Source organism: Gossypium hirsutum, chromosome A02 (genome assembly GCF_007990345.1).
Source record: "Gossypium hirsutum isolate 1008001.06 chromosome A02, Gossypium_hirsutum_v2.1, whole genome shotgun sequence".
Lineage (NCBI taxonomy): Eukaryota > Viridiplantae > Streptophyta > Magnoliopsida > Malvales > Malvaceae > Gossypium > Gossypium hirsutum.
In genome coordinates, this window is record NC_053425.1 from 3,599,982 (window position 1) to 3,614,401 (window position 14,420).

The window sequence follows — 14,420 nt, forward strand, 5'->3', positions numbered from 1 at the left end:
AGAACTGTGCTTGAATGGCATATTAGGCAAAATCGAGATGAATTTATAAAATAAATTTCAATGCATTGGCTAAATGATACAACATAGACACCATTTGTGATCTTGATGCTATAGCATTCCATCTTACATAATAAAGCACAATGCATTAAAATTCACTCTTATTCTACAGAAACACAGACTATATTGCAATCAGAATTCTAAATAATCCAGCATCATAAAATGAGACTCTTACTTGACATACTTCAAAAGCCATTCCAGCATATCTTGATGCGCTTCGTTAGCACGTGCCACAGCAGTTGAATTATTAATATCATATCTGAGCGTCCATCCATGAGAACAATTAGGAAATACCTTGACAAACCTATCAACCTGCAAGAGAAAGGGAAGGATATATTTGATCTTTTTCGTTAGTGTGCAAGAGAAAAAAGTAATTTTCTTTTCATGATTCCGTGATAGAGTTGAAATTGAGAAGAAAAAAAATGAAACTTTTGCAAAATGTATAATTTTGAACTAACATAAGTTCCTCTCATTTTCTTTGTTCATATCATTCCAATTAAGAATATTGATTTGTTTTTTATATATTATAATATAAAATGGTATCTCTCTTTTTTTCTTTCTCACTTTGTTTTTCTTAACAAACACATTCAAAATTTATGTTCTTTATACTTGTCGTCTCTTACTTCTCATACACTTGAATTATTATATTTGGTCACCCTTAATTTAAATGAAAAGCATTAAAATCCATTCGAAAATAGAGTTAGTTAAACAAGAATTGTATTGTAATCGACAGAAAATCCAAATAGATCATAGAGAATGCAATTTCGTTACTAAATTCTTAGGCTCATTCAAAGAAGAAAACAAGCAGACAGTATGATACAAGGCATGGGGGCTTCTTACCTTATTCGCACTTAAGATGTCATCAAACTGTTTTAAAACTGCTGGGGAAGCCAAATGGTCAAGCTCAGCTCCCAATATCGCAATGGGCAGCTTCACACCTGCAAATATTCCCACACTATCACTGCAGCTTTTTACTATACTAGTTCATATATGTAGCAAGTGTAGTTAGCTGGATGTGTTCAATTTTTAGTGAAACATTTGTCTTAGAACCTTAAAAGCAGCTAAGATTTAATTCTCTAATCTAAGTTTGCTATGGCTAAAGACTCGATAAACTATGAAGTCGAGATCGATTCTAATTAAGGAATGCTAGTAAAACAGGAAAGCTCTCTTAAAGTAATCATCTAATAACTCCAACCATGCCCAAAACTTCAATTTTTGCATTAAGTGTGTCATCAAAACAGTTTCATGCTATAGATAATGGAAAAAGCACTCTTGGCAATCATCATAGAAGGACAAGTTTTCTCATCTCAAGAAAGTTGCATGAATGTGCTAATGGTATTAGGTCTCAAATATTTTAATAGTGAATTGATGGACCATAGATGAATTTATTTAGGTAAGTTGTAGAGTTGGTTCATCATCAAAAGTAGTATTTGGTATTCAAAGTCATCAATATTGCAATGTTGCTCAAACATGATAACCTATAAAATACAAGTAATATTTTATTAATATAACTAAATTATAATATTAAAATTAAAATACAAAATAACATTTTAATTTGAAAACAGAACTAAATCTATTAAAATTCTGAAAAATAAGAATTATATTATATATAACAATTTTTTTTTAAAAAGTTAAAAGAAAGCATGGAATTTAGTTTTGAATTTGATTCAAAAATATAATTCTGAGAAGGTAAGATATGATATGAAACAATTAAAATTTTGAGAGGAAATTTTAGTTCCGAAAAAAAATTAGTATAATTTTACAGCTCACTTCATCTTGGCAACAAAAGTTTTTTCACCTTCGTGAATGAAAATTAAATCATCTTCTAAGGTGAAGATCTAATCATTCTCAATGACCTAAGATCACTGCTACAAAAGATCGTTCAGTTCTTCTCTAATTTGGTGATTTCACAATATGTAAAAACACCATAGTTTTCTAGGTGAACCCCATAACTAAAACAACCTTAGAGTGAAGGAAGAGAGGCAAGAGATTTTTTTTTATTATTAAAATGGTATAAGAACCTTTCCTTTAAAAAACTATGAATCCTTAAAATGGTATATGAAACTGAATCCTAATGCAAGAACCTAAGCACATTATTCACAGAGAGTTCAACCAGCCCCAGAGCATAGGAGACCTCACCTTAAACTTAGTCATTAAATCCAAACCAATTTGTAGTGAAATGAACAACAATTTATAACTGACATAAAAAGAGGAGAGAAGCAGAATCTTACTCTTGATATCATCCATAGTCATATATGAAGGATGTAATATCACAGCAGCTTGAATAAGTTTAGCCTTTGTCAGTTCAACCACAGCTTTAGCTGAGGTAATCAAAAGACTTGGTATTAGCCATCTAGTAATAAAGTGGTCACCAAATTAAATAAAAAATATATATTGAAACCATAACTGGTGCATAACATGCTTGTATAAACATAGTAAATATCTTATATGAAACCACTTAAGAGTATAGTGCATATATGAAAACTCACCACCCCAACAAAACCCAGCAGCTCCAATTGATGAAAACCCTTTACTTTTCAAAGCATCAATCATTAGCTTTGCATCTTCAAAACCTTTTTCCTAAAGGAAGAATTAAATGCACAAGGACATAAACTTCAAAAGAGATTCATCATTAAACATTAAATGCTTCCCTAGATAATGGTGTAGAAATGCAGAATGAACGGAACAAATTCAAAATCAAACCTATATCTATTGTGCAGAGACTAAATCATTAGCTTTGCATCTTCAAAACGTTTTTCCTAAAGGAAGAATTAAATGCACAAGGACATAAACTTCAAAAGAGATTCATCATTAAACATTAGATGCTTCCCTAGGTAATGATGTAGAAATGCAGAATGAACGGCACAAATTCAAGATCAAACCTATGCCTATAATGAAGAGACTAAAGCCAGTCTAGAAAATTAGAGTCCATAATACAATACAAATGGAATAAAAAAGAGATAAACAAAGATTGCAAAGTATGCCATTCCTTATAAAACTTGATCGATAACCAATTTCAAGTATTTGTCAGAAGGCCACTAACCGGTGAATGATCCTTCAGCCAAGCATCTTTAGGTCTTTCAGGATTATTAGGGTCATAGGGTTCTCCATTAAAGAAGTCAGGAACCACCGCATAGAACCCAGCATCTGCAACCTTGTCAGCGATCTTTCTATACAATCAAGAGCAACCGAAATTAGGTTACAGAAGCTGTACAGTTCAACTCAAGATGCTAGATAGAACAAACTATTTAGAGGCATGCCAAATCTTAATTTGTTTCAACTGTGTCACAGTCTCCCTTTGACAAACTAATCCATTATATCACAATCTCGAAAAAAAATAATTCAACCGTGTCAAAAATCAGTTAGAGGAATGCCAAATTTTAATTTACTAAGTTGTAATTGTCAGAATCTCTATTCTGATATCAAAAGCAATGATTTCAATTTTCAAAATGTTACAGTCATTGGTTTCTCTGTGTTTTAAGCCAAGAATAACTAGTATTTAATAGGAAAAAACTACTCCATATATGAATCCATACAGCTATTGAGAAAAATTAAGCAAGATAATAAGTCATCTACTAGAATTTCCATTGATGGACTGCCAGAAGCACTCTGTATGTCAAGGACCTAGCTAAGTTTGTTTTTTCCACAACCTATGGTGTAACTATGAAGCATGAACTCTCCATGCAGGGACAGATGTCCGACACAATGGAAGTACGTATAGTACATGTGCGAATAGATGGAGAAAAAAAAGAAAAACAAAATTAGAAAAGTCCAAAACATTATCAAAACACATTTGGATATGCCTTGACAAGATTGGCATGCAGAGGATAAGAAAGGCATAGAAGAGAGAATAATGGCCAAAAATCAGAAAAAATTTGTTTCACTAGCACAATTAGTCGTACCTCAAGTTTGGAGCCTCATATCCTGCAGATCCAAGAGAAGAAAAATGATATTAGCAGATGATCAAAACTATGGTGATGATCATCATCATGGTGATGATCATCATGGAACAGAGATTAGAAATTGCAGAAAAATGCTCAATGAATGCAAACGTATAGTAAACAAAATACCTAAATTAAATCTACAGTTAAATACAAAACCCAGATATAATATGTCAAGAAAAACAGACTGCAAACAAGAAAAGAAAAAAGAAGTAAAAGATATACAGAAAATTGGCGAAAACTAAAGAAGCTCTTTTCTTTTTTTTTCTTTGCTTTCATACAGAAAACCTTTAAGCTGCTCAGTTCCTACAGAAAACCCAAATAGAAAATGACAAAAAAAAAGAAAAAAGAAAAAAGCTCACACTGAAGCAGAAAGATAAAGAAAAGAGGGTTTATGGATAACTACCGTAAACATCAGAGGCAAGAAGAACAGCATGCTTGCACTCAGGAGAGCCAGAGACATAACTGTTGAAATCAGCAAGTTTCTCAACATGCCCAACTCCACTTTCAGGGTCCAATATGGGTGGATTTGAGCCGCAATGAGGAGCTAACGATATCTTTCTCTCTTCTCCTATCTAAACCAAAAAAAAAAAACTTTCAGTTGCTTTGATTGAACGTACACTAGCACAGTGTATAAAAAACAAATACCAACTAGATATCTGATTATGATAGATACCGAGTTTAGTAGAAAGAAAATTCAAAAGAAATGTAAAAGGTAAGCAGTTCATAGATTGGAAATCTGAGTTCAAATCAATTACCTGAAAATTAAAAAAATAAACTCTTAATATTTATATCTATTTTTATAGTTGAAAAACTAAAACAGAGTTCAACCGGCTAAATAAAAAATTAATTAGTACAATGATTCATTCATATAATTTGAAGTTTGAACTAGAAAATTGAAAAATTGGCAAAAACAGGTAAAATATCAAAAATCATTAACTAACCGGTTAAAACCAGTAAAACAATTTCATTATTATTTGGGTTTTTTTTTAAATTAGAGTTTTTCATTATGTTCTAATTTATTTTCATTAAAGTTTTCCTAATTTTCTAATGGTTTCTATGCATTCCTTATTGTTTGATTTTTTTTATGAATTTCTCATAATTAGTATTAATTTGTTTTTAAAATTTTTCTAGATAATTTTATTAGGCCTATATCCAAAAATTCCACCTTTGATTCGATTATTCGACCATATCCATCCTAAAGCTCGGATATTAATTAAAGTATCATATTAGTCCACAATATTCAAATCTTCACAAAAGTAGATAAATATCCAAAAATATATTCAGATAAAAAAATATCCCAAATATTCTTCAGGATTGAGGAAGATATAGTGGACCCTATATTATTGATTGATAAATAATTACTACATCATTTGCTACATAAAGTTCGCTATTATACATTAAACATTTTCCATCGTGTTTATTACTTAATTATAATTTTGTCATTCATTCTCCAAATGACATGACATTTCAACAACCCATAATGAAATTATCAATTAAATAAATACCACACCTTTATCTAAGTCTACAAGTCAACAAGCATTTTTAAAATATATAAAAATATTTTTATATTTGAAAAAATTAAAAATTTAGAAATTCAAATAAATATGTTTTTCTGCAAATGATAAAAAAATAAAAATTGTAAAAACAATAGCAGAATCTAAAACAGGGCTTTTTATTTAATTTTTTTTCAAACTAGGGATAATTCAAAGATTATTTACAGAAAAAGTACATTCTGGGTGAATTTCGAGAATTCGCGAAAAGTTATTCTTCGACCTCGCGACCATGACGACGTCACCCATCTTTTTTCTTTTTGCTTTTTGCTATCAAAAAGTTAATGGTCTAATTCGGGTTTTGATCTCTATATTTACAAAAATTTACTGTTTAATATTTATATTTTAATTTAGTATAATAAGTTCATCCTTTTATAATATTTATTAGTTAATCCAAATTTCTAAATACTTAAGGAGATTTTAGAGTACTTTTAAAGAAAAATTTTACATCAAAACTTTTATGAAAATAGTTAATCACGTTGACAATTTGGACTAACCGATAAAATTCTAAGATGATCAATTTATACTAAATTAAAATATGACTCAATCATAAATTTTTACATAACAAAAGGACCAAAAATGAAATTAGACTATTCACTTTCCCATAAAAGAAAAAACATAAAAACATAGTTAAGTTGAACACTGAGTGTCCATGTCAAAATAGTATTTTACTATTTTTAACGTAAAAAAAAAAGAAAATAAGAAATAATTAATTTTTTTTAAAGAAGTCTCTTAAACAATAGGCAGTAAATACTCACTAATTTCCTTCTCCTATGATTCTATTTGAAAACAAACAGAGATTGGATGTGAAAATTCGAAATCATAAACAAAATCAAATAAAAAACAAAGACGATTAAGCAAACAAACGAAGAATTTTTTTTAAAAAATAATAATAAAAGAGGAACCAAAATTCGACCTTTTGGAAGATCTCGGTAGCGGCACCAGGAAGGTCGAAGCAGTGGGCGCCGTGTATCAGGAAAAGGAAGATAACCGCCGAGATCACAGTCGCGGCTGATTTGTGCACAGGTGTTGATCGAAATCTCATATTAATGGCGGAGAATCTCTCCTTTTGTGGACAATGAGAAGGGTGAGATATGGACAAAGGAAAATGAGTGAACGTATTTGGGGAGTGTGATAAGGAAGAAACCAATGAATTTTCCAAATCCTTTTATAATTTTTTCTTGAAATTTTTTATGTATCTTTTGGATTTCGAGAAATTTTTACAATTTTATATAATGTACCGTATGAATCTTTCCCGTTAAAATGCCAGAAATCATGGGTAGGGAGAGGAGGAGGTTAAGAAGGTAATGTATGTATGTGTATATATATATTGAATTTCTCCCGTGAAAATGCCAGAAAATGTGGGTATCGACAGGAGAAGTATAAGAAGGGAATGCACGTGTGTGTATATATATATATAATTTGGCCGATTAAGTGTTAACTCAATTTATATAGGTATTATTATTAGGAAGACGAGTTCAAGTGCCTTGAAACGTATTAAAAAATTTGATGAGAAATTTTTAATTTAGTTCATTTAGATTTATTATAATTTGATTTGCTTATGAATTAAATTCGAAAAGTATTTATATTTTCTGTCAATTTATTTTTTATTCTTTTAATTAAATTTAACCATCAATATTTTAAAAAGAGTCAAATCATTTTTCTTTCATAAAAATAATTACTAAAATATTTAAATTTTTAACAATGTTAGTGTGACAGTCTACGTGCACTTTATGCTGACATGACATTATTTATTTTATATGATACCTCAATAAATAATTTAAATTTGATAAAAATAAGAAAGAAATAAAAATTCATAAAGAAATATAATAAGTTTTTAAAAAATGACATGAAATATACGTGGATTGTCATGTGAGTTGTCATATTTAAAAACTTAAAGTTTTAGTCATTATTTTCATCCAAAAAAATCAATTAATCGACTCTTTTTCAAAAGGTTGAAGGTCAAATTTGACTCTTTTTAAAAAGTTAAAGGTTAAATTTAATTAAAAAAAACAAGGACCAATTTGACAAAAAATATACTTTAAGGGTTAAATTTGAAGAAAACTTTCATTTAAGTCACTAAGCTGTTAAAATCGCTATTGTATGAGCTTCTATATTCACACTACTTACACCAATTGAAAAGTTTCGTCTCTTCCTCTTCCACAATTCAATTTTTTTTCATGAAACGACTTTGTAAGTCCGAATCTATGAACCGAAACTTCTCCGATCTCCGACACTATCTATTAGATTGACTTAAATCTAAGATATGTTCTACTCATCGATTAATACTGATCCACTGCTAGATGAACTTTAAAAAAAAAATTAACCCAATAACTTCAAATAAAAATTTATAAATAATTCAATGGCTTGAAAAAAAAAATTCAAATAATTCTATGAATATTTTGTATCTTTTTAAAATTAGATGACCAAAACTTAAAACTTACAAATAATTTAATAATTTTGAGTGTAGTTTACCGTTTTTTAAATCATTGTCTACTGCTAAAGAGCAGTAATACTAGAGAGCTACATCACAACAACCTTTACTTGCCATGGCCATAGAACACTTCCTTCAGGTAGCACAGTTGCAAGGAATATTATTAATAGGCAAAAACCAAGCTGAATTTATGACACAAATTTATGATTAGCCCTTTCATGATTCTTGGAATTTATAATCTGACTACCCAAACCATAATACCGAACCACATAAACAACAAATTCCAATGCATTGGCTAAACGGTACAACATAGACACCACATCTGTTCAAGCTTTTCTGTGTGTTACAATGTTCCGTTTTACGCAACAAGGCACAATGCATTAAAATTTAACCTTTATTCTACAGAAACATGACCATATTTGTAGACAGAATTCTAGATAACACGCATAAACTCCATCACCATCGAATAAGTTTCTCACTTAACGTACTTTGCGAACCACGCCAGCATATCTTGTTGAGCTTCGTTAGCACTCGACATAGCTGTCGGATCATTGACATCGTATCTGACTGACCATCCATGGCCAACTTTAGGAAATATCTTCACAAAGCTATCAACCTGCAAGACAGAGATTGTTTTGTAATAAAGATAAAATGAGTACATGTTGACCGAGTTAAGAAAGAACCCGGAAAAAACCATACTCAAAGACCGAGTAATTGGCATAATATTTTGTTTAGTTGATAACCGTGACAATTTGACATGCAAGGCAATAAGCCAAAAAGGCACGCGCAAACCTAATATGGTATATAAGTCACAATCAAGTACAAAAGACAAGCAATGTAGGACTTATAACGCTTCATCTCAATAGAATCCTGGCAAAATAAGCATATGATAGGCAACTGAACGGTGCAAACAAGGAACCTAACATTGACACCATGTTAAAGAAAATGCAATCTTTTACTGAATTCTTAGGCTCAATCAAAAAAGATTACAGTATGAAACCAGGCATCGGGCCTTCTTACCTCACTCGCTTTTAAGATCTCATCAAACTGTTTTAAAAGCTCTGGGGGAGATATATGGTCCTGCTCAGCTCCCAATATCGCAATGGGCACCTTCACACCTGCAAAAATTCACACACAATCAATAGTACAAAGGTAGACTTACCCCTAACACAGACACCACAAAAAGGCACTACAATGGGTAAAAATGCTCTCTTAAAGAATCAACTGATAACTGCAACCAAACCCAAAACTTCAATTTTTGCGAGGTATCCTAGAAACAGTTTCATGATATAGATAATGGGAAAAACACTATAGTAATCATCATAGAAGGCCAAGTTTCTCGTCTCGAGACAGTGCATCTTGCTTACTGTATTAGGACACCTAACATTTTGATAGTAAATTGATGAGGTGGCCATATATGAACTTATTTAGCACAGTTGTAGTGTTGGTTTATCACGAGTAATGTGCTGCGTTTCTTACTGATTCTTCAAAAATGGTTTTCCGAAATAAAAAGAAAAGAGAGAGGATAGTCCTAACTTCACATTATTGAAAACAATAAGCATTTTGAGAGGAAGTTTTTAATTCACAAACTAACACTTAATACAATTCATTTTACGACTCACCTTCTGAGGCAATGATCTAAGATCACTACCACATGAGATCATAGGATTCTTCTCATGGTGATTTAATTACCATAATTGTTTTATAGGTCAAAAACATACCAAACACCGCCTTATGGTGCAAGAAGAGAGGCAAGAGAGAGATTTTTAATAAAACGGTATAAGGATCTTTCAATAAAAATGCCATGAATCCTTTAGAATCTGCTCACCTAACATGCCTCTTGAAAAAAAAAAATGAATCTTAATGCAACAGCCTATAAAAAAAAATCACAGAGAATTCAACCAGAAATTTTGCCCCAAAGTACAGCAAAAAACAGGCTCAAATCTTACTTTTGATATCATCCACATTCACAAATGAAGGATGTAACATTACAGCTGCTTGGATAAGGGGATCCTTAGCCAGTCTAGCCACAACCTTAGCTGCGGTAATTAAAAGACCTAGCATTAGCCATCTAGTAATAAAATGATACTTAAATGAAAAGATAATATTATTGAAGCCATAAGTGGTGCAGAACATGCTTGTATAAACATAGTAAATATCTAGGCCCTGTTCTAAGGATTAGATTGCATTTTGCCCCCTCGATTCAAAAAATAGGCAAATTAGTCTTTGTACGTTAGTTCAAAGAGCAAACTGGTCCTTTTTGTTAAAATTTGTCCATTTCTACTGTTAAAAACCAGCATGAACAGAATAACCAAATAATTACACATGGTGCACCACGTGTACCTCATGCCGACGTACAAGAATCAATTTTTAATAATAGAAATGGATAGGATTTTAACAGAAGGACCAGTTTGCTCTTTGATCTAATGTAAATGAACTAATTTGCCCATTTTTAAGAAGAGGGACAAAATGCAATCCGACTCCTAGTACAAGTGCCTCCATGGTACTTTTACCTAAATATCTCCTATGAAACCACTTAATGCATAGTGCATAAATGAAAACTCACCACCCCAACAGAACCCAGCAGCTCCAATGGATGAAACTCCTTTACTTTTCAAAGCGTCAATTACGAGCTTTGCATCCTCATAACCTTTATCCTAAAAAAAGCAAATTAAAATGCATAAGGGCATAAAAATCCAAAAGGTGATGCATCATTCAACATTAGATACTTGTCTAGTTAAAATAGATAGAGCCAAAAAATGAAGGTTCTGTAATGGTGAAAAAAAGTTGAATGAACAGAACAAATTCAAAATCAAACCTACAACTAATTATAAAGAAACTAAAGCCAGTCTAGAAATTTAGAGAATCCATAACACAATACTACTGGAAGAAAAAAAAGAGATAAAATTAAAGATTGAAAAATATCTCCTTGCTTATAAAACTTGATCAATAACCAATTTTAATTATTGCTCAAAAGGCCACTAACCGGTCCATGATCCTTTATCCAAACAGATAAAGGTCTATCAGGGTTATTAGGGTCATAGGGTTCTCCATAAAAGAAGTCAGGAGCCACCACATAGAACCCAGAGGCTGCAACCTTGTCCGCGAGTTTTCTATACAATCAAAAGCAACTGAAATTAGGTTCCAGAAGCTGGTACAGTTCAACTCAAGATGCTAGATAGAACAAAATATGTAAGTAAATTAAATTGGCTTCTCACAACCGCCCTATGACAGACTAAACCATTATATCGCAATCTCGAACAAATAATTCAACCATGTCAAAAATCAGCTAGAGGCATGCCAAATGTTACAACCATAGGTTACTCTGTGTTTTAAGCCAAGAATAACTAGTATTTAATAGGAGAAAATATAAGAATCCATAAAGCTATTTAAAAAAATGAAGCAAGCCATCTGCTAGAATATTCCTTTGTGTTTGACCACATTGATGGACTGTCAAAAGCACTTTGTATGTCAAGGACCACACTTGGTAATCAAATTCTTAGGTGGTAACTTCATAGTGTGTAAAACTCATTATTGACCTAGGTAGAATATAAAAAAAACTTTTAATGAGGCTAGTAACCAGGGTACATGATTTTCATATGGGCGAGGGCATTTTTTGATGAGCCAAGAATAACTAGTATTTAATAGGAGAAAACACCTCGGTATAAGAATTCATAAAGCTATCGAAAAAAATGAAATCATCTGCTAGAATATTCCTCGGTGCGTGACCACATTGATGGACTGTCAGAAGCACTTTGTATGTCAAGGACCACACTTGTTATTAATCAAATTCTTAGGTGGTAACTTCATGGTGTGTAATACTCATTATTGACCTAGGAAGAATATATAAAAAGCTTTTAATGAGGCTAGTAACCGGGGTACATGATTTCCATATAGGCGAGGGCATTTTTCGATGGTAGTAACCTACTTGCCAACTTATTCATTCAAGTTATGAACGGTTCCTTGATAAGCTTGATGATAATTTCTTTAGCTATACATACTTTCCAGATCATAACAGATAAGGGTGAGGAAACTTTTTGATGACCTTGGAATCACTCTCGTCGATACTTGAAGGGACAAAGGAAGTTTGATTTGGGGTGTTTTAGTTATGTTTAAGAAATGTTCCACTTTAGCTGTTTTTGAGATTTAGGCTCATTTGATACTTGTTTCATATTCGGAGAAAAAACTCGACTTCACATTAATCATAGAATAGATAATAAAAGGCAAAACAACAGCAAAAACCAGTGTCACGATAGCAGAATCTTACCTAAAGTTTGGAGCCTCATATCCTGCAAAGGCATGAGAAGAAGAACAGTGAAATTAGCAGATGATCAAAATTGGTGGCGATGATTATCATAATTTTGATTACAACACTATCTATACTTTATAGCACAGACACAGGCAATTGCATATACAGTGCTCAATAAAAGCAAATGTATAGTAAACAAAATTATATAGTACAGATACTAATATGCTTATATCGTAATGAATACACAACCCAGATATAATATGTTCCAAAAATATCCATAATCAATCCAAAATTCCGTTAACCCCCAACATCCTTTTGAACTAGTTTCAAAGTCAATACGTGCTTAAAAATCCATAATCAAATACAAAACCCATATATAATATGTTGAAAAAACAGACTGCAAAGTGCGAAAAGGTCAACAAAAAAGAAGTAAAAAAAAGGGAGAAAATGGGTGAAAACTGAAAACTAAAGAAGCTCTTCTCTTTCTTTACTTTTTTGTCTATATAAATAAATAAAACTTGAAGCTGGTCAATTCCTAAACACACCGCTCCTCATGAATTTCACACAAAACCCACAAAAAAATGACAAAAAATGACAAAATTTCACACTACCGAAGGAGTCGAAAATCCATCAACAACAATCAAATACAAAACCCAGATATAATACGCTCGAAAACAGACTGTAAAGGACAAACAAGTTAACAAAAATGAAGTTAAAGAAATCCTTGAAGTTGCTTAATTCCTAAACAGAGTAATTGCTCATCAATTTCACACAAAACCCAAATCCAAAATAACTCAAAAATCCACAAATAACGACTATGAAGAGCTTATGGGGATAAGTACCGAAAATATCAGAGATAAGAAAAACAGCAAGCTTAGATTGAAGAGACCCAGAAACATAAGTGTTGAGACCAGCAAGATTCTCAACGTGACCAGCTCCACTTGCAGAATCCAATGTTGGTGGATTCGAACAGCACTGAGGACCTGACATTGTTTTTTTCTCTTTTCTCCTAAGCAATGAAAAAAAAAGTTCCACTTGGTTTGTTTGATCAAACAGAAGCACTATATATATAAAGAAACACCAACCAGAAAGTTGGAAGCGAATAGTGGAGGTTTCGAGAGTATAATAAAAAGGTTTTATTCGCAAATTAATCCCTAACTTATATCTTAATTCTCAAATCAGTCTTTAAACTTTTTTTTAGTCATAAATCAATAAAAATATGTCTCATTAATAAATCTATGTTTTAATTTTTCATTTTTTCAAATCAATATTATAATTTACTTTTTCAATGTCAAAAATTATTTTTAATTATTATTAAATGTGTTTATTAATTTAATTTAAATATTTTTTTATATTTATCATGATCTATTATTATAATCGTTGTATATTATTTTACTTTCTTTGTTTTTGTTAAAATTTGTGACCCGAATCCCGTCATTTGTTGAATAAATAAATACAGCTGAAAAATAAGGGATTTGTGGGGCGAGAGGTCAAGGGTCTACCGCACAAGTTGAGTCCATATAAATCTATACTTCTACTATTTGACTTTCTTATATCATTCAGTTTTCAAGGTTAGTGAATTTTTATCCTCCTCTATCCGTTATTTTTCTTGAAAGGGTAAAATTTGTATATTCTTAATTTTTCTTTTTTTATTGTTTTGCAATCATTCTACTACCATTATCGTATTTTATTATAACATTTATTCAAATTGACATTATAGTTTACTTTTTTATATAGTTAAAATTTTTTATATTAATTAAAAATTAAGAGAATTTATCATTATCAATTATATGTAACAATAATTAAAATATATTATTTAAAAATTAAATGCAATGCATGTAACATTAGAAACTAATTGAGACAAAATTAAGACTTTAAGATCACTTTTAATTTTAAAAAAAAGTTTAAAATTAATATGAAATTTAGTATTACTATATGATATAGAGTAACATTTATCTTTAAATTTGAAAAAAAAATCTCACATTGATCTCTGAATTTTTTTTGTCAGCATTGGTCTCGAAACTTAACAACCTTTTTCTAATTTGAACCTTGAACTTGAATTTCGTTAAGGTACGAGAATAAGACATATTGTGAGTGCTTAGAGTTATCCATGGGCCAAGTCACCTGATCAAACCCGAAGGTTTGCCCGGAAAATAGGATGGTTTAGACAAAAATATAAGCCCAAA

The 14,420-nt window shown here is 31.1% G+C and overlaps 2 protein-coding genes across 2 annotated transcripts; both read right to left on the reverse strand.

Moving 5' to 3' along the window:
• Window positions 1-22: 22 nt before the first annotated feature.
• LOC107943552 (endo-1,3;1,4-beta-D-glucanase) lies at window positions 23-6,930 on the reverse strand. Its single transcript, XM_041088869.1, has 8 exons — window positions 6,468-6,930; window positions 4,405-4,573; window positions 3,960-3,981; window positions 3,101-3,227; window positions 2,547-2,637; window positions 2,289-2,378; window positions 898-995; window positions 23-369 (listed from the first exon to the last, which is right to left on the reverse strand). The coding sequence occupies exons 1-8, from the start codon at window positions 6,594-6,596 to the stop codon at window positions 229-231; spliced, it is 867 nt and encodes a 288-aa protein (XP_040944803.1). The 5' UTR covers window positions 6,597-6,930; the 3' UTR covers window positions 23-228.
• Window positions 6,931-8,119: 1,189 nt separating this feature from the next.
• Window positions 8,120-13,331, reverse strand: LOC107943554 (endo-1,3;1,4-beta-D-glucanase). Its single transcript, XM_016877313.2, has 7 exons — window positions 13,077-13,331; window positions 12,253-12,274; window positions 10,972-11,098; window positions 10,552-10,642; window positions 9,935-10,024; window positions 9,006-9,103; window positions 8,120-8,601 (listed from the first exon to the last, which is right to left on the reverse strand). Exons 1-7 carry the CDS (start codon window positions 13,222-13,224, stop codon window positions 8,461-8,463), a joined length of 717 nt encoding a protein of 238 aa, XP_016732802.1. The 5' UTR covers window positions 13,225-13,331; the 3' UTR covers window positions 8,120-8,460.
• Between the last annotated feature and the right edge of the window lie 1,089 nt (window positions 13,332-14,420).